This window comes from Opisthocomus hoazin, chromosome 6, assembly GCF_030867145.1.
Source record: "Opisthocomus hoazin isolate bOpiHoa1 chromosome 6, bOpiHoa1.hap1, whole genome shotgun sequence".
NCBI classification, from domain to species: Eukaryota; Metazoa; Chordata; class Aves; order Opisthocomiformes; family Opisthocomidae; genus Opisthocomus; species Opisthocomus hoazin.
The window spans coordinates 43447619-43465333 of record NC_134419.1 but is presented as its reverse complement, the minus strand read 5'-3'; the positions used below and the strand labels follow the sequence as shown (position 1 = coordinate 43465333).

Genomic DNA, 17715 nt, shown 5'->3' with positions numbered 1-17715 from the left:
TACAGACATGCCCGGAGCAGGTTAACTATCTTGAGGTGATACCTCATTGGGCAGGCAATTTCTTGCTCTGTTCTTGCACTAATGCTTAACCGCCCAGCTCAGCAGAGACGGCGGATTTAGTCAGGCTGAAGAAGCTCTAGCAAATAACAGAATTTTAAAGAATTTGAGGGCTTGAATATTTGTTTTGCTCTCATAATATTCTTAGCTTTTATTTAGGTTTGCAGCATTAGAGAATGTTTTTAAATGTTTTATCCATGTATCAATTATTCTCTGAAGAGGGCTTCACTGTATATCTACAATATTGCACTTGTGCAGTTAAAACAAGCATCTGAATAACCCTCATGAAAATACGTAAAAGCCAATTATTGTGATTTGTGTTTACATTCCAGCTGTCTTCTAATGAGATTTTTTTCCATGCCATTAGAAAAAATAGGATAGTGCTGTCGATTCCCGGGCTGAGAGATGAAGTTCATGAAAACATTTAAGAATATATTTCAGCTTTTGTCTTGTTGAGAGATTTTCCTGAAAAGATACAGATTTAAACATATGCAGGAGTGCCTTCATGAATTGAAAACTCGATTTAATAGATGCAAGTAGATGCACAACGAGACTGAATTCAACCACCTATTTGTAGCTGTGGGTTTCTTCCTGACTCAAAGCAACCTCTCGCAGTGCAGTTACCAACATTTGATGACGAATGCCCGACGTATTTCAAGTCTGAACGGTCTAGACAATTCAATAGGGCAGTCAATAGGACAGATCTGGCTTCCAGAGCATTTCTTTCAGCCCACTAATATTTCTACTTGACTTTCAGCTGGGGACAGATGATGAAAGGTAAAACCTTGTTACCTGCAACATATGAAGTCCAGCTTTTACAGAGTGCCTTGTGTCAACCTGCCCACACCCAGGCACGAAGATCCAGAAGCTGCCTATAGCCCCAGATGGATGCGAACATCTCCAGAAAGCAGGCTGCCGAGGCATCTGGCCCACATGTACTGAAAAAACTGAATTAACTCCTGTAGGAAATGAGGAGCAGAGTGAGCATGCCACTACAACGTACCCAAACTGCAGCTGCTGTAACAGCGTGGAGAATGTTCCCGTTTCTTAAAGGGTGTCATGCATATCAAACCTTTCCCAGTCTTAATTACAAAACAAAAAAAAATAACATGATCCTCTTACTGTATGTCTTTATTTACCCTCTCATCTGCTCTAGCATTTTAATATCCAAGTTTTAGTTGGAAACAGATGCCTCAGCTTTAGCACCCTCTTGTAATGGCTTAATACTCTAGGTAAGATGGAAGACAGAGGAAAAAGACGCTATGCTGAGCACAACTTTTGAGCAAATGGGCTTGAATATTCATTAAACAACATTTAATTTAAACACCCAAACTCTAAAAGCAGCAGCATATGGGCCTGTTTTATTTTACATAAACTGAATAGGAGGTTGTGCCATTAGTTTCTGCAGACATAATGTTCATTACAAATGAAGTATGTTTTCCTTTAGGGAATGCACCACCATTTCTGTAGTGTTGTCTTTCCCCCAAAAGGTTCAGTATGGTTGCCATATGAAGTACTCTTCCCGGCAATGTGCTTCAAAATGTAAACAAAATTCCCATAGATCTTCATTGACAAAGGGAACCGGGGGCAAATTAAATTCTTTACTGAGAAACAAACAAAGAACAGAGCCCTCCCTTTTCAGTATTTTACCATGTTTAAGAGACTGTCTCAACTAGATCGTTTGCTACATGGATTTTCCCCTCTCTCTTTGTGATTGAACATTTTTGCATCAATAACTGCGTGATATGTGGTTCTACAGTCCTCTGCTGGCTGAAGGATTACTTTGCACAATCTCTTTGAGAATCTAAGCTGTTTTCTTGTATGCCTCTTCACGGAAAAGCAAGATACATGCTCTTGGTGTTTGTGTAGATTGAAAATGGCTAGATAAAAACATTTTGATTACTGAGCAAGCTCCATGTGAAGTATTTTGTGCATACTCCTGCACTTCACGCCTCAAGACACCTATTTAAGGGATAAAAGGCTGGGGAGTGTGATAAGTACTTGGAGAACTAAGCTGAAAAACAAGAGAGAAGCATCACTGCATCTGAGCTTGGAGGATCTGTTCTCTCTGCAGTGTTGCAGTAATTGTCACCAAAGTTACTGAAAACTACTAATTGAAGAAGGGACCTCAGAAGTACCTTGTGCATAGTATTTACTCGGTAAGTGTCTGCTTAATATTCTTCTATTTCCATTTACTAATTTTAATAAAAGTGAGGCACTGAAGAGTTTGTTTTGTTGGGGTTTTTTTCTGTTTCTTTATTTTTAATTGAGAAACCCTCCAGAAATTATTTTGTGTCTTTACTAAATAAAGAGGGCTAATATAGGCCTAAAGAAGTGTGGCACCTTGACATACCTGTGAAGCCTATCTCCTGTCATCCCCAGAACAGCAGCAATACTAACTATTCTACAATCTGCACTCAACTCTGGAGACAGCAGCTTCAGGTTCCTCCAGTTTTTTTGGCACTTGTACCCACAAAGGTGCCAGCAGAGCATCGATCAACCACTAGGAAAGAGACGGATAAATAAATTCCTTTTACAGAAGCTATGTGATTACTGTTCATTGCTACACAGTCTATGGGAAAGGAAAGCTAGAACAAGCATCTGCAAGCAGAACAGATTTAAGAAACAGAGACACTATTGGGGTGGAAAGGGAGGGGATGTCAAGTGGAAACACAAGAAACACTGAGATCTATCACAAAGAATACATACCTTGAGACTTGTATCAGTGCAACAGCCACAGAGGCAGCATTTCCTAAAAGCGAGTGGAAAGGACTGACCCAGGTTTGAGAAAGCAGCGTGGGCCATGCGCAATAGGTGGCTTGAATGAAGACAAGATACTCTCTTGGTCAGGCAGACTTGTGGGTTCAACAAACCTCAGGCTTCCTTAAGGGGACAGCAAGAGATGGAAGACTGAAGAACTACCTTCCCCCATGTCTTAAAACATTGAAATCGGTAGCGATCACACAAACTATTTACCTTAAAATCTAAGTTGTCTATGTTACAAAGTAATGAACTTTGCTAATGAGCATGCCCCTTGTTAAGAAGTCAGTTATGGGTACAGCTGAGTTGAGACTGAAAAGATACAGAATTATATTGGTCTGTTATCACTGACAAAAGCAAAAGTTGATCCCCACATAAGCCAGTGGAAATGTATTTGAGATTTGGAAGTCTGTTTTGAAGACATCCGATACACAGGCGTTCTGTAGCAGAAATAGTTATACTAGTGCCAGCTAACCTCATCACCTCTGAAAAGAGCTTTTAGAGGAAGGAAAGTCATCTCATGAGCTATCTGAACCCAGCAGCAAGAATCAGCTGCTCCTCCACAGGGGCATGGCATCAGGCTGGCAGTACCGGCCAAAACATTGAACACGGACTAGCTGCTGGGTCGAAGTTTAAGGGTTGCACAGCTGTTGACCCAAAGACTGCCTTGTAGAAAACCACTAAGGCAGAGCGCAGCTGCCCGAGGCTCGGTTGCATCTGGTGCTTCATGAACATTGAGCTTCTCACCAAGACTATTTCCACCGGAGCATGCCCTGGCTCTGGTTTGTCAAGAAGAACATTTGCCTGTTTTCTGACCCGGCGACCGGTCACGGCAGGAGATATTTTTCTAGCAACAGGAGGTTCATTTACTTGTACACAAGTACATTCATACCTACACTTTTAAAACACTCAGGTACTTAAAAAAAAAAAAATCTTTGCACTTTATCCTTCTGTGCTTCATCTGTAAAGTGGGACTCCCGGAACATTCCAGCTCTGTCGCGATATGTAAGGCTGTCCGACAGCATCCTGCTGGCACTGTATGAGTGTCTGCACTCGTCTTCCATGCTGGCACGGGTTTTGACTAAGGAGACCTTCCAGTGTCCGGTCTGTGCAGCACCATGTTAGAGCTTCTGTAGAAGTATCCTGACACCGAGACTTTCCCCCAGGCCACCAGACATGCCATACTGATGAAGCACTGCCAGGAGCCAAAAAACATGCTGATAAACTAAAGGAAGTATTTTAAAGCAATCGTTTGCCACTGAAATTTTTCCCCTCAAAAGCACTAGTCACTCACAAAAGGCAACTAGCAGACATTTATGCCTGCAAAGATTTTCCCATTTAATAAAAACAAGAAGATATTTTTGATGCATATTGTACTTGCTGTGTTTAACGCCAGGTGTTTACTTTTCAGCATTTCTTTGAGTCCAGACAATTCCATTTCACATTTTCTCAGGTTTATGCATTAGTACAGCGCTTCAGTGTTTGTTTAAACACTACGGAGTTCAACACTAGGCAAAATATACTCTCATTTTAATTAACTCCTCAAAAATATAAGAGTTTAATATTTCTCTGTGAATATGAAGAAATTTCTCTCAATTCTGGGTTCTTACATTAGTCTTTATTTTTAGAAAGCCCTGCTGTAAGGCCTAGATCAACCTGACTTTTTCCAATAACCAGAAATGATCAATTAAAATACTTAAAACATGAATTCTGACAGGTCCTAAGTTTTACGATACCCTCTATTTACTTAAAAGAAAAATAAAAAAGATGCTTCATTTCACTTCTGCCTGTAGCAGGATCCATCAAACCAAGAAGGAAACAGTGAAACAAAATCAACTTTTCCCCCTTTTTAATTTAAAAATATTAAGCCACTTCCATTGTGATTTTTTCATTGGCTGTTAAACCAGACAGAAAACATGGAAAAAGGAAAGCGTCAGTCCCAATTTTCTACTTAGAGCCAATACCGTGCAGGAGATATGGATCCAAGGTCAGTTGTTGCAGAAGTTTTATTATCGGTGATTGAAACCTGTTATCAAATCAGCGCAAACGACGCCTGGCTTAACAAACAGGCCAGCCAAAACCAGCAGAAAATGACAGCAGGGCAGTAGCTCCAGCACAATCGAATCAGATCATCACGAAAGGCAGCAGAGCATGTTTCTCCTGACGCGGGTCAGTCTGCAGCCTGGCCAGCTTCGTTAAGTAACAAGCTGTGTTTTAACCCAGTGAACACCAGTACAAACTGTTGTCACCTACCCCAGTGAAGCACTGCACGCACACATCTTTAGCTGGCTGTAAAACATCTACTGAGTTAAGAGAAGCCACAGATGCTCTGAAAGTCCTCCTGCCTCAGCGCACTACTGGACCTTATTTAGGACCTCTCTGTATGAGCAGCTGTAACTGGAGATTTTTTTATTAGTAGTGCTGGTTGCCGATGGCCAGCTCTTGGAAAAAACCACAATTATCTCCTAGCGCACAAGATGCCTTTTAGCCACTTCTGCAGCTGTTTCATTAGCTGCAGCCTTTACCAGAGAGCAACGACTAAAATTAAGAGGAAGCTTACTGAATTCCAGATGAGGATAAAATTCCACAGGGGATTTTTTTTTTTTTTTTTTTTAAGACCTAACTAGAGCTCACCATCATTAGCAACAAACATAAGACTAAGTTTCCATTTAATCCCTTTAAAGCCAAGGAGTCCAAAAGCATTAATGTACTAGGATGTGCCTACTCCTGACATTGACTTGTTGAATCTTACTTAAACCTTTCCATTTTACTTTTTGGGGGCATTGTAACAAATGTGTCCACAGAAACAGCTTAGCCTTACTGCTATCTGTTAGGAACATAAGGAGCAAAAGAAACATTTGCCACCCATATTGGAAAGTTCTCCTGCTCAGAGGCAACTTTTCCAGCACTCAGAGCAAAAAAAAAAAAAAAAAAAAAAAAAAAAAAAAAAAAAAAATTTAACTACTCTCATCTGGTCTCTTAGCACCACCAAAATATCCACCAGAAAAGAGGCCCAATAGATCTGGTTTCGCTCACAGAAGAGCACGTGAGCAGGAAGCATTCACAACCAGAATTTCAAACTTACTGTACAAATCTAATATTAACAGCTGCTACAGGACAGGGTTCTATTTCCACTATGTAGGAAACTAATGGCATTAAAATTTATTTCGTATAGGAACTGACCAGAATAATACGGCCAAGTTAATTTTGTCTGACTGTTGCAAATAGATTTGCTAGTGACCTGCATACCTGAGGAATAAAGTGACACATTTTCTAGAAACAAAAAGAACCACATCACCCTTTTATCCCACTGCCTACTGGTACTGCAGCCTTCTCATGGCGTATTATGCCTCGGTTACTTCAAGCCAGCTTCATTTCTTTCCTTCAACAGTCGTTCTCAAGCCTGTTGCAAGCTGCTCCTGAGACAAAACCACCTCATGGCCCAGGGAATGCCAAATTTTACCATCACTCATCTATATCACAGGTATCTTGTTTTATGACACCAAGATGCTCATCTCCGCTCCTCCAGGAGAGACTCTGCTTCCCTGGTGAATCTTTCTTTGATCCACTGTAGTTTGTCTTTTGCCTTCTAGACTACGATCTCCTTCAGACAGAAGCTACTACTATCCAGCTGCAACTTCTACATCTCACTGAACATGGAGGTGGAACCTCAGCAAGAAGTTGGACCGCTTGATCCAGTTTCAATCAGGTCAAGCCTCGAGGCTTCTGCGCAGCTTTTCAAGTATTTCACAGGAAGACTTCATTCACTCTTACTCTTACTAGTCCAGATATACAATTTCGAGTCCTTCCTCCAGAACAATCCAATTTACATGGTAATTTTCTCCCTTGTAAAAACCACACAACTCAGACAAGTCCTAGCCATTAAAAAGGGTAAGGGGTTAATGAGTGTCTTCCCACATGTATCAATATGAGATTATTCAGTAACAGTTTAATTTAGAAGTTCCTTCTACGGAAACCCTTCACATCTAATTTGGGCTCCAGACTAGTCAAATACATGCAATACTCGGGATATTGAAATATGAGGGCCAGGCCAAAGTCTAAAAGCCAGCAGCAGTGACAAAAACTACTGCCAGCATATGATGGGATGTGCCACAGTCAGCAAGAAAGAAAAGGGTACCTTCAGCACACAGTAGGGAGAGAAGTAAAGGTTCCTGTTCATCAATGCTTTCCACTTAATTGTTTTACGTCTCATAGGAAAGGGGATTAACCCAGAGTCTCCTCATAGCATGTCACACACATTAAACCTCTGACTAACAGCACATCTGCTACACATTGCTTACACCAGTGTAAGAAGGCAAAACGCTAGCAGAACAGAACTCGCACGAAGAGCTGCTGATGCCTCCAGGCTGTGGGAGCACCAGGCTGTCCCATGACAACTACTCAGCCACATCTTCCAGGCAGAGTGACAGTAGAAAAGGACAGCCACATCAATGCAGAATATTGCAGCATGGTGGAAAAACTCCACTAGAGTGATCCAATTTGATCAGTTCATTCCAGACCACTTAACATCGTTACGTCCCCTTCCCCATTTTTTGGGCTTAATGCCTCATACTGCAAGACAAAAGTATTGCTTACGGGTATGTGGTTGTAACCCAGCCACACAACAAGGGAAGAGTCAGTTGCTCTACGGGATCGCTAGGTATTTTTTGCTGTCAGTTTTAAATTGTCACAGTGGGGCATCAAACACCACATTTTGGCACCAAGCAGTAAGACAGCCCATTTCAATCCATCTGCTTCGAAAAGTTCCCGTATCTCCTAGACGAGCCTGTAACAAAATGCACCTAAGAAATCACAAAATCAAGAAGGGAATCTTTAACACTTCAACTCCAGAACAAAGTTCTGCTTCAAGAGGGACACGACCTCAGAACAGTGTTGTTTATGTGAAGTCACAGCATCAAGATGACTACGCAAGACATACCTTCATGCTAGCATTCATCTGAAGATCCTTTATTGATTGCTGAAAACGAAGGTAAGGAGGCTTCTGAAAAGAGCAACTAGAATTTGTGCCAGCACTCTACAGCTTTAAAGCAGTAAACATTTGGAAAACACTAACTGTACGGCCTCCACTGAAACAGATGGTTTTCATTCAATTCAAAAAAGAACCAGTGAAACAAAAATATCATTTCAAGCCTCAGATCCTAAACACAACTATTTTTATTGTCTGTTTTCAAAGGAGTTGACCTCTTGGGCTGGGGACAATTCAGCTTCCTTTCAGCCTATTTTATGCAAAATGGCCACAGAAGCCTTCCTCGTATTTGCATTGCTGCGTTCACACCACCCCCTAGTGATTGCTCAATTCTATTTAATAGCATGACTCTCCTCTCCTGCCATGTTGAATGTTACATACAGAACGGGTTTACTGCAGGTATTGCCTTTTAAAAAGGGTTTAGGTTCTAACTCCAAACCTTGCATGCATAACATTTGCTCCATATCCCTCAAGCCTTTCAGTTGTCACAAATTTGCTGTCACCTACTCAAAACATTATCTACAGACTGAGGAGTTGAGCATACTTACTGTACTTCTGTACACAAAGCACACTCTTAATAGCCCTCTAGCAAATCTTCAGAATTTAATATACTTACAGCCTTTGGGAATAACATCCAATAGATCTTTGAAGGTCTGTCCACCAAGTGAAAAAGCCTTTTAACCTCCACAGGACTTCAGAATCAAAACTCTTGATTTTAGAAGCGATGACTGTGTTTTACCATCCCCTTAGTCTAACATATCCCTCACCAATGTTTAGAACAAGCTGCAGTACCTGTCCTTTCACCAGGGCCACTGCCTACTCATCCCAGTTACTAATCACAATAAAGGAAGAAGCAGTATAGTGTGAGGCACAGAAAATTTGCTGTACAGCTAGAAGTGCGATACTGCTGAATGCGGACAACAGCAACCCCACTAGCTCCAGGCTCAAACTGAAGGAACTATGAGAGGCATGAAGTGCTCTATTGATACTTACCAGGTCTTGTATAGAAGTTACCAGGATGACGGTACCCACTTCCAACCACTTTACCAGCTCTAACTATAAGTTGTTGGTTCCCCCCTGCCCCGGGACATGAAACATGCCTTACCTGTGTTACAATAGGCTGCCTCCGTACCAAAGCAGTACAATTCAAAAATGCCAAGCCTAAATAATAATCAAGTCAGAGCCTTCATCAGCACAGCTGCTCAAGCTGCCCAGTTTGTTTCAGTCCCATTTAAAATACAAAACTTCTATTTTGCTTGCTACTCAAAAGACCTGCACCAGAATCCCCACGCTTCTAGCACAGAGCATGCCTCCTCCAGCCACTGATCCAACCTATAATGAGTCCTGTAACACTACCAGAGGTAAAGTTAGGGGTGTACCTCTGCAGGCCAGAGGCAGACCCGAGAGCCTGTGCTGACAGCTCAGAAACAGAAGGCACATCATGCCTGACTCCTCCCTTCGCAAAAATCTTAACTGTGGAAGTATGCAGCTCTCAATCTCTTGTCTATGTGTTTTGTTCTCCCTTCAGCTGTATTCTACAGGTCTATAGAACACAGGCAGCCAAACAAACATATCTTAAAAGGACTTTCCAAACCAGTTTGAGCACCAGCTGACAAAAGCATGCCTACCTCCACCACCTAAGGCTACCTGCTTGGAGTTTGGTTACGCTACCACCCATACAAAGCTCTGATTCACTTCAAATTGACACTCAAAACAAGAGTTGTTTAATTACGAAAAGATTTTAATTCAGTGCAAACAGTGCACCAATCCTGAATTCCGCAAACTTTACAAAATGGTAGTTTTCAAATCAAAACTAAAGGGCAAACCAGCATTTTATTGACATAGTTTATTCGATGTTAAGCCAGATGAACAGCTTCTTTCCAGGACAGTTCTTTCTCTGTTTCTTCATAGAATAATGCACTCTGTAAAAGACAGATCAGTGCCACACGATTAAAACAATTTTTATACTCATAACTTTATAGAGCCTGAAAAACTGGTTCCCAAACAAGTCAGACGAAGCACACTGCCTTTCTCAGAAACTAAGGTTCAAAATTTCGCAGTACTGTCATGAGAATAAATAAGAGCCTGGATTCCACCGTTTCTGCAGAACAGCTCAACAAGCTACAATTGCTTCACCAGCTTTCCGTTTAAGACATTATACTCACTACATCAGCTCCCAGACAGGCTGTTTAAGTTACTTTAAAAAGAGCCATTCAGACCACTTGTAATAAAACCAGAGTTTTGTCTGTAACAGTTACTGCCCACAGCACACCCAACTCACTTATGTTTCTACAGCAAAGATAAAAAAATAGAGTCTAGGACTTGTCTGAGGTTTGTTTGTAAGCAATTTACTTGAAGTAAGTATCTATAAGAAAACAGACATTTGTCCTCAAATAGAAACCCTACTACAATCTATTTAAGACAATCAAAACCCCAGGGTGTACTATCCTCTCTTTAGCATACCTACAGAAGGAGAAGCATAAGCCTTCTTTACAATAAGACTAAATAATCACCAGTTCTAGCAACAGTAAGTCTGAACCACACGATTTATTACTACAGTCTTCATGCTAAACAGGTACTGCACATAAGTGGAAGTCACATAAATGAGCAACTCAGTAGTAAGCACAACAGTCTTTCTTAGTCTTCAACTCTTGCACTGGGTTCGGTATCAGCACAGTACAATGGTCTTTGCATAAATCAACACGAGATCTATGTCATCGTAATGACTACAGACTACTGAACACCAACCCTTACAAAGCAATCTAAAACCATACCTGTTATCCATTTGCCATCTGAAGTATGTTCATTTACTGAAAAAGAAAAAGCATCAATTAATAAGATAATGATTTTATCAAAGTTCTACTACTATAGAAGATGGACTTTTAAGGCTTTTTACTAACACTTACACTGTGCTTTTTTCAATTACCACAGTGAAATGTGACAGGAAAACCTCGAAGTTTTGAGTACTCTAGAGGCTGTAGAATTAGATTTCATGCATTCCCTCCAACTCAAGTGAGACCTAACAGTAATTATTCAGAGCTTACGTAATACTCAGAATGCAGCTGCATGTTCAATCATACCTACAGGCTACAATGGTTTAAAGTGTCAGTCCAGCCACACTTCTGTTTGATCAAGTTTTGTTTTTTTTTTTAAAAAAAAAAACAACCAACATTTGTTTGGAAGGCTCACATGTGAAAGGCTGTCACAACTCCAGCTGTGACACTGAAAGGTAGGGTGGAGTTTTTTCTGCATTTGCTGTCAATGCAAACACTAGCTGAGAGGCACCCACATCTACTTGTTGCAAACATTTATGTGAGCCCAGCTAACTACAGAGCTACAAAATACATTAAACACTACAAACTAATATACTTGTCTTGAAACTGCAGGGAAAACAGCACGGGAATTCTAAGGAGCAAGAAGTGAAAGGAAGCGCTAAGGAAAACCTTTAACAGTCAAACATCAGCACAGTTGATGTCCAACTTAAAAGCTCCAGAAAAACTATGCGAGTATGATTCACCATTTCAAGAGTTTTCACAACTACATGGTACGTAACTCTTGGAACAATACAGACTTGCCTGAAGATGTCTCAGAATCAAGTGCTACACATTTCCGAGATAAACAGTTTTCACAGATTGTGTAGGTGGACTCCAAAACATATTCCAGGACTCCTATTAAAATTCCTCCACGTGGCTGCGATGAAGGATGTTGAACCATGCCACATCACTGTGTTTAAACATGCATTTTTCAAGACAAAGCTTTAAGACACAAGTGTATTCTGCAAGCTTTTTTCTGTCATGCAGCACAGAACTCTTCAACCAAGTTTTCCACCGAGCATGTAAATTAGTCTTTAGTTTAAGTCTAACGTGAGGACACAAAGATAAACAAAACTGGTGAACAAATACGATCTACCCCACGCACACTTGTCAACTAAAAGATCATTTTAAAAGATGTTTGCCTGCTAGTTTGAAAGGGACCTGGTACAGAAGTCACATCTGCTATATAATTATCACAGCACATGATCCTGCTCTTCATTTCTGAAGTGCTTACATGCTTTCAGAGAATGCCTATGAACTGCACAGCGTTAGTAACTCAAGTGACAGTCCTTTAACCATTTTGTATTAACACTCAGCTACTTTCAAGTGCAAAAACCTTGAAGGGAAGAAGTTCATCCATACCACTGCTATCAGTGCAACACTAAACGACGCCCCTGACGTTCACAAAAGGGTGTATGTTAGTGTTACCACTACACCAAATGCTAATTTGTGCTGTTTTACTGTAAATAGTTGTAGGACTTCATTATTCAAACAGCACTAAAGCAGAAAGGAAAAGGGCTACAAATCTTCTCTAGTACTTCGCAGCAACACTGCTTTATTCCCATCCAGTGATAACAAGACCGTCACTTACACAGTAAATGAAGAACTTGCTGTGATGTGCCTTGGTTTTCATGAGGATGCACGACTACTGTCACACAAAGGTGAAGTCACACATGCAGCTGCACTGTACTGCTTTGCATCAGAACCGGAGGTGTTTCGAACCAATGCTTCAAATCAACAGCACTGAGTTCCTCTGATTTCTTCTCATTTGGAATGCCTCATTTTCATGTTGTTTCACTAGTTTCAAAGTCTTGTTCACTATCAGCCGAATTTTATTTCTAAGTCTCATGGAATAAAGTTCATTGCGTAGTTATCTGAACCCTTACGGGACAGAAGTTTAAAAACAAACATGCATGCATGCAAGGCAGTACAGTGCTTCAATGGAAAGGATGGACACGTGTTTCAGTGATGTATAATTCAGTCACCACGTCCACGCTCGTTTTCAGTACCTGCTAGATATTTCATTTCTGACGGAGAATTCCAAGAAAGTAGAGAAAAGGCAAAAGTGAAGATTACTAAACTTCGAGATGTCAAAGCACTTTGGCAGCTATAGAGCTAAGTGTCAAAACCCATTGTCCTATTTCCCCTTGTTAAAACAACTGAAAAAACCCACTCAGCTGCACAGCTTACTCAGTGTTTTTCAAAGGACAAAAAGCTGCTAAGGAAGATTACTTCACACACAGGCTGTTCCCTCAGTTTCGGTCAGGTTTTTTGTTTAGCATTCGAGGAACTCTTGTCTCCCTCCAAGCTGCATACCTGACAAGCTTGTATTAAGTTCCAGCCACAGCATAAGCAGCTCTCACCAGGGGGAAAAAAACCCACTAGCCTGGGCATGAATCACTTAAAATCAGGATAAAGCAGGCATTCTGCTTTGTATTTACACACGGTCCTCAATGCCTACACCACCACACATCCTCAACAAAATTTCCTCTACGAACAACACCATAAACAACAGTAACTTGGTGGAGTAGCATTAGGCATTTCGGTAGTCTGAATAACAAGTGTTATGAATATCCAATTTGCATATTGCAAGGCTGAGTTACAAGATTAGAGCAATACCATTAGATTTACGAAAGCTTAATTTTAGTTCCAGTGATAGGTAGGAAACAATCATTGAAGAAGCATTGTTTCACATTACACCAGCTAAGCTTGCAGCAGTAAGAAGCAAAACTAAGCTACTGAGCTGGTAAGAAGCTTACAATACCGCACAGATTACCTTCTGTCATCCAGCAGAACAGGTAAAAGAAATGGAAGAAAAACAACGTTACTCTGTTGAACAATTTCTCATCAACATTTCAAAGGCAACATGTTCACTCTAGCTTAGAGATATTCTCATCCTACCTTCTTGCCAGCACCGACATTTGCCTTGGCTGTGCCCCTGACTTTCTTCATTCTGTTCTTACGCTCCTTTCGCTGCTTCCTAGAAGTCTTCTTCTTTTCATACAAGCCATGCTATGAAAAAAACAGGTAAAGTTGCACTTAACTTTGTTTCACCAACAGCAGCGCCTGAAGTTTTACTATTTCTGGACTCTTCAAATACGGCATACATTTGAAATATTAGCTAAGCAGTAAGACAAGCTCACTAGTTGATGAATGATTCAACACAGAACATAAGCACTGAACTAGCGTATGTATCAGTCTCATCTCTTCTACTTCAAGACCTTTAATAGTGGTCAGTTATCTGTTACTGCTGAACATCGCTGGTAACATCGGTTTTGCCTTCGCAACTCCCCTATACCAAACAATAAAAAAACCTTACCCTAAGCCACAGACACAGAAGCTAGCCTATGCTACTTTAAGACTTCTCACATATCCCAGAGTATGCTAACAGTACTCTCACAGACCTCCAACTTTCATACGCATAAATCATGAACCACTGAACACTTCAAATCCATCCTAATTGTTTTGAAGTTTCCAGATAACAACCCACCCTGGCAAGCCTGTGCTTTGGTTCGTTTTTCTTTGCATAGTCCAGAGAATCATAGATCATGCCAAAACCTGTTGTCTTGCCACCACCGAAGTGAGTTCTGAAGCCAAAGACGAAAATTACATCAGGGGTCGTCTTGTACATTTTTGCCAGCTTTTCCCTGATTTCTGTTTTGGGGACTGTGGCCTTCCCAGGATGAAGAACATCAATCACCTAGGAAGAAATTTTTACAAGTTGTATAAGAGCAAGAGAAGGTCAACAACCGATACGGCAGCCAGGTGCTACAGTCCCATCACGAGCTTCACTCAAACTAACCCACCTTAGCAGCAGGTGTTAATATTACAGTTAATAGCATTATTAATTTGATACAGAAGCATTCGTAACAGTTTCCTGCTTCAAAAGACAAAACAGCTCGCTACCTCACCATCACAATTTACTTTCAGCATGCATTAACACTTTTAAACCTACAAGCTCTTGCAATAAGAGCTGTGGAGTTTTTAAGAGTCCCCTACTTATAGTGGCTGAAGAACACCTGCAGGCAGAACCAACAGCCAAATAAAGACAATTTTCTGTGCTCTCATACCATCTGTTTGCGCTGAAGCAGTCTGTTTGTCATGAACTTCCTGGTTCTGATGGTCACAGTGTCGTTCTGTAAGAGAAGAATGAAAGCAGTAAGGCAAACCAGTAACGACACATACGATTTAAACTGAATAAACACATAAATAACGCACGGTACAGCACCAGTCAGTCTCACATGCCAACAGCGGGCTCACAGCCTGAGCGGGCTGGTCCTGGGCTACAGCTAACAGCCCTGGAAAGTTCACTGTCGTACGCGCTTTTAGGTACACAGCAACTGATGACAGATGCGTCCTCAGCCTCCAAACACCGCTGAAACGTGCGTGCCTCCACCGTCCCGAGAGGCTGAAGCAGCTCTTACCGCAACACACGGGTTACACGGCACAACGCAAGCCCCCGCAACGACCCACACGCTGTCCTCTCAGCGCCCTCAGCCGAGAGCGGCCACAGGCCCGAACGGGCGGCCACGACCCCCCGCGCCCCTCCAACACCTCAAGCGAAGCGCCACGCCGCAGCGCAGCACCCCGACGCGGCAGGCCAGGCACAGGCCGCAACCCGGAGCTCACCGGCACCGCCGCGCCACGGCCAGGCCGCGGGAGCCGCGGCCCCAAGACGGAAACCGAGCCCCAGCTCAGTTTCTCGCCATACCCGCACAGCCCGCTGCGGGCAGGCCAGCCGGTCGGGGCCCGACGGCCCAGGAGCCCCGCGGGGGCAGGATGGCGGCAATACGAGGCGGATGGCCGCGTTCCTACCCGCCGGCACTCACCATGGCGGCGGAGTTAGCCTCCCTGCCAGCGAGAGAGAAAAGGAAAGAGAATCTCCGCGAAGCCAATCATAAGCCGGCACAGGGGGCCTTGGCGCCGGGGGCGGGGCCGCTCATAGGGGTGGCCTTGGCAGAGCCGGTCCTGGAGGGAGGCGGCTAGGGTAGCTTGTACGTGCCTGATGTCCGCCCCGCCCGGCTGCAGGGTGCCGGGCCCGAGGCTGCCGTGGCGAAGGCAGAACCGTGTAGCGAGTAGGGTGGCGCAGCTCCTAGCCCCGGGGGAGCGGCGGCGCTTGCCCTGTAACGGTACCACAGCGGGCAACGGAGCGCCCGCGGCCCCGAGAGCGCTGAGGGGCGGCCGGGCGGGGCGGGGCTGCCGGCGGGAGACGGCCCCGGGAGGACCCTAGCCGTGCCCCGGTAGGGGGCGCTGCGATGGGAGGCCGCTGCCGCTCTGCGCCGCCGAGCGGGTGGGGGCTCTGTGGTGCGGCGTGCAGCCCCGTTGGAAGCCGCGCCGGGTCCCGCTGCCGCCGCCATGGTGAAGGAGCAGTTCAGGGAGACGGACGTGGCCAAGAAGATGTGAGTGGGGTGGCCGGGGTGATGCCCTGGGCCCCGGGAGGCGGCGGGAGGCTCCAGGGCTGCCCCTCCGCTCCCCGGGCCTGCGCGACGCCCCCCTGGCGCTGCCACGGGTGGACCCAGGGGCCGTGGTGGCGGGCGGGGGGGATCCCGGGATGCGGCCCAAGAGCCGTGAGAGGACCGTGGGGAAGTTCCGTGGGCGGGGGGGCGGTCGGGGGTACCGCCAGTGCCCCCCTAGAAGCGCCGCCGTGGGCCTTGGCTCAGGCCGAGAACATCCATACCCCCCCCCCGGCTGCAAACCACCGACTCTCTGCAACACAGCTCTGCTTTTTATAGTTAATAAAAAAACAACCGCTCCAGCTCCGTTGTGAATCGCCTCAGCAACCTTTACATTGCTTTCAGATACATACGTCTATGTATGCTAGTCATTAAAAGTATTTCTGCGTATGTATGTGTGCGTACATACATGTGCAATTTCCCTTCTAGAAGCCACATCTGTTTTGGGATGAAATCTCCGGAGGAGATGCGTCAGCAAGCTCACATTCAAGTGGTCAGCAAAAACTTGTACAGTCAGGACAACCACCACTCTCCGCTGCAGTACGGAGTGCTCGACCATCGCATGGTGAGAGCTGGGGGGCTTCTCCGACCCTTTTTATGGGATTGCATGAAGTGGTTAAAAATAAGTTGGGATGACTGATATTTACTGCTCGTCCAAAATACATGTAAGGGTGTCTATACTTGAATTGCGTAGACTGCCACTTGTAGCTACTTCATGCTTCTCGGTGGTTCAGGAAAGCCAGTTCTTTTGAAACAGGAGAGAAGTTCTTTCTGCCTTGTTGTCGGGAGAGCTGGAGACATCCATCTACAAAATGCCTCGTTGTAGACTGGCAGGCTGTAGATCAGTCACAAGGCCGTGAGTTAATACCACTGGTATCAGTAGGGCCTGCGTAGGGAAGACATTTTTCTGAAGGACTGGAGTGAATGTAATGCTGTTGGCATGCTTCTGATTCTGGGAAAAAGGAGTAAGCGCTGTGGGTCTGCCATCAGGATAGCTGACTAGTTTAAGAACTGCTGTATTTTCTATGTATTCAGTTCATTACAGCTATTTCTTTTTTCTGCATGTGTTCCCCTTCTCCCAAAGGGAACCAGTGAAAAAGACCGTCCCTGTGAAACCTGTGGAAAAAATCTAGCGGATTGTTTAGGACATTATGGCTACATTGACCTAGAGCTGCCCTGTTTTCACGTTGGATACTTCAAAGCTGTGATAGGCATCTTACAGGTAAACGCAATTATGATTTGTCTTCAGTTTCTAGTCTAGAAAAAAGAAATTAGCGGAAAAGGTGATGCTTGAAAGAGTAGTTGAGAAGAACAGAATAAGGCTGTATTACATGTTTTGTCTTTATGCATCTTGTGTTTGGTAAAATAAACGTATTGAAGTACCTGTCTTAGGGATGTAAATACCTCAGTTTTGTTTTATATAATCTCAGACTGATTGATTAATCACTTATTTTTCTATAATAGTTTGAATTGTATATATGCAGTATAACTTTTAGGACATTCCAGTAAATTAAAGTTTTTTTGCTTTATATTTAGATTTTAAAGATCCTACAGACCTTAGATAAGGATTTGCCTCATTGACTGTATTTTTTTTCCCACGTATTCTTTTTTGTGTATGACGGCATATGAGTTGGTCTTTCAGCCA

The 17715-nt window shown here is 43.4% G+C and overlaps 2 protein-coding genes across 5 annotated transcripts in view; one reads left to right on the top strand and one right to left on the bottom strand.

The window, feature by feature from the left end:
- Positions 1-9524: 9524 nt before the first annotated feature.
- RPS24 (ribosomal protein S24) lies at positions 9525-15553 on the bottom strand. Of its 3 annotated transcripts, none has more exons than XM_075422949.1 (7): positions 15447-15553; positions 14688-14753; positions 14108-14317; positions 13519-13629; positions 13382-13396; positions 10579-10614; positions 9525-9726 (listed from the first exon to the last, which is right to left on the bottom strand). In XM_075422949.1, exons 1-6 carry the CDS (start codon positions 15447-15449, stop codon positions 10612-10614), a joined length of 408 nt encoding a protein of 135 aa, XP_075279064.1. In that variant the 5' UTR covers positions 15450-15553; the 3' UTR covers positions 9525-9726; positions 10579-10611. The 3 variants fall into 3 exon arrangements, with proteins under 3 accessions (XP_075279064.1, XP_075279065.1, XP_075279066.1); XM_075422950.1 differs by lacking the exon at positions 13382-13396 and adding an exon at positions 12627-12644; XM_075422951.1 differs by lacking the exon at positions 13382-13396.
- A 22-nt stretch (positions 15554-15575) lies between these two features.
- The window catches only part of POLR3A (RNA polymerase III subunit A), a 38866-nt gene continuing 36726 nt past the window's right edge, over positions 15576-17715 (top strand). For both annotated transcript variants that reach the window (XM_075422948.1, XM_075422947.1), the window contains exons 1-3: positions 15576-16016; positions 16500-16635; positions 17155-17292. In XM_075422948.1, the coding sequence (XP_075279063.1) occupies positions 15973-16016; positions 16500-16635; positions 17155-17292 (318 nt within the window). In that variant the 5' untranslated portion in view covers positions 15576-15972. The remainder of the gene's footprint in view (positions 16017-16499; positions 16636-17154; positions 17293-17715) is intronic.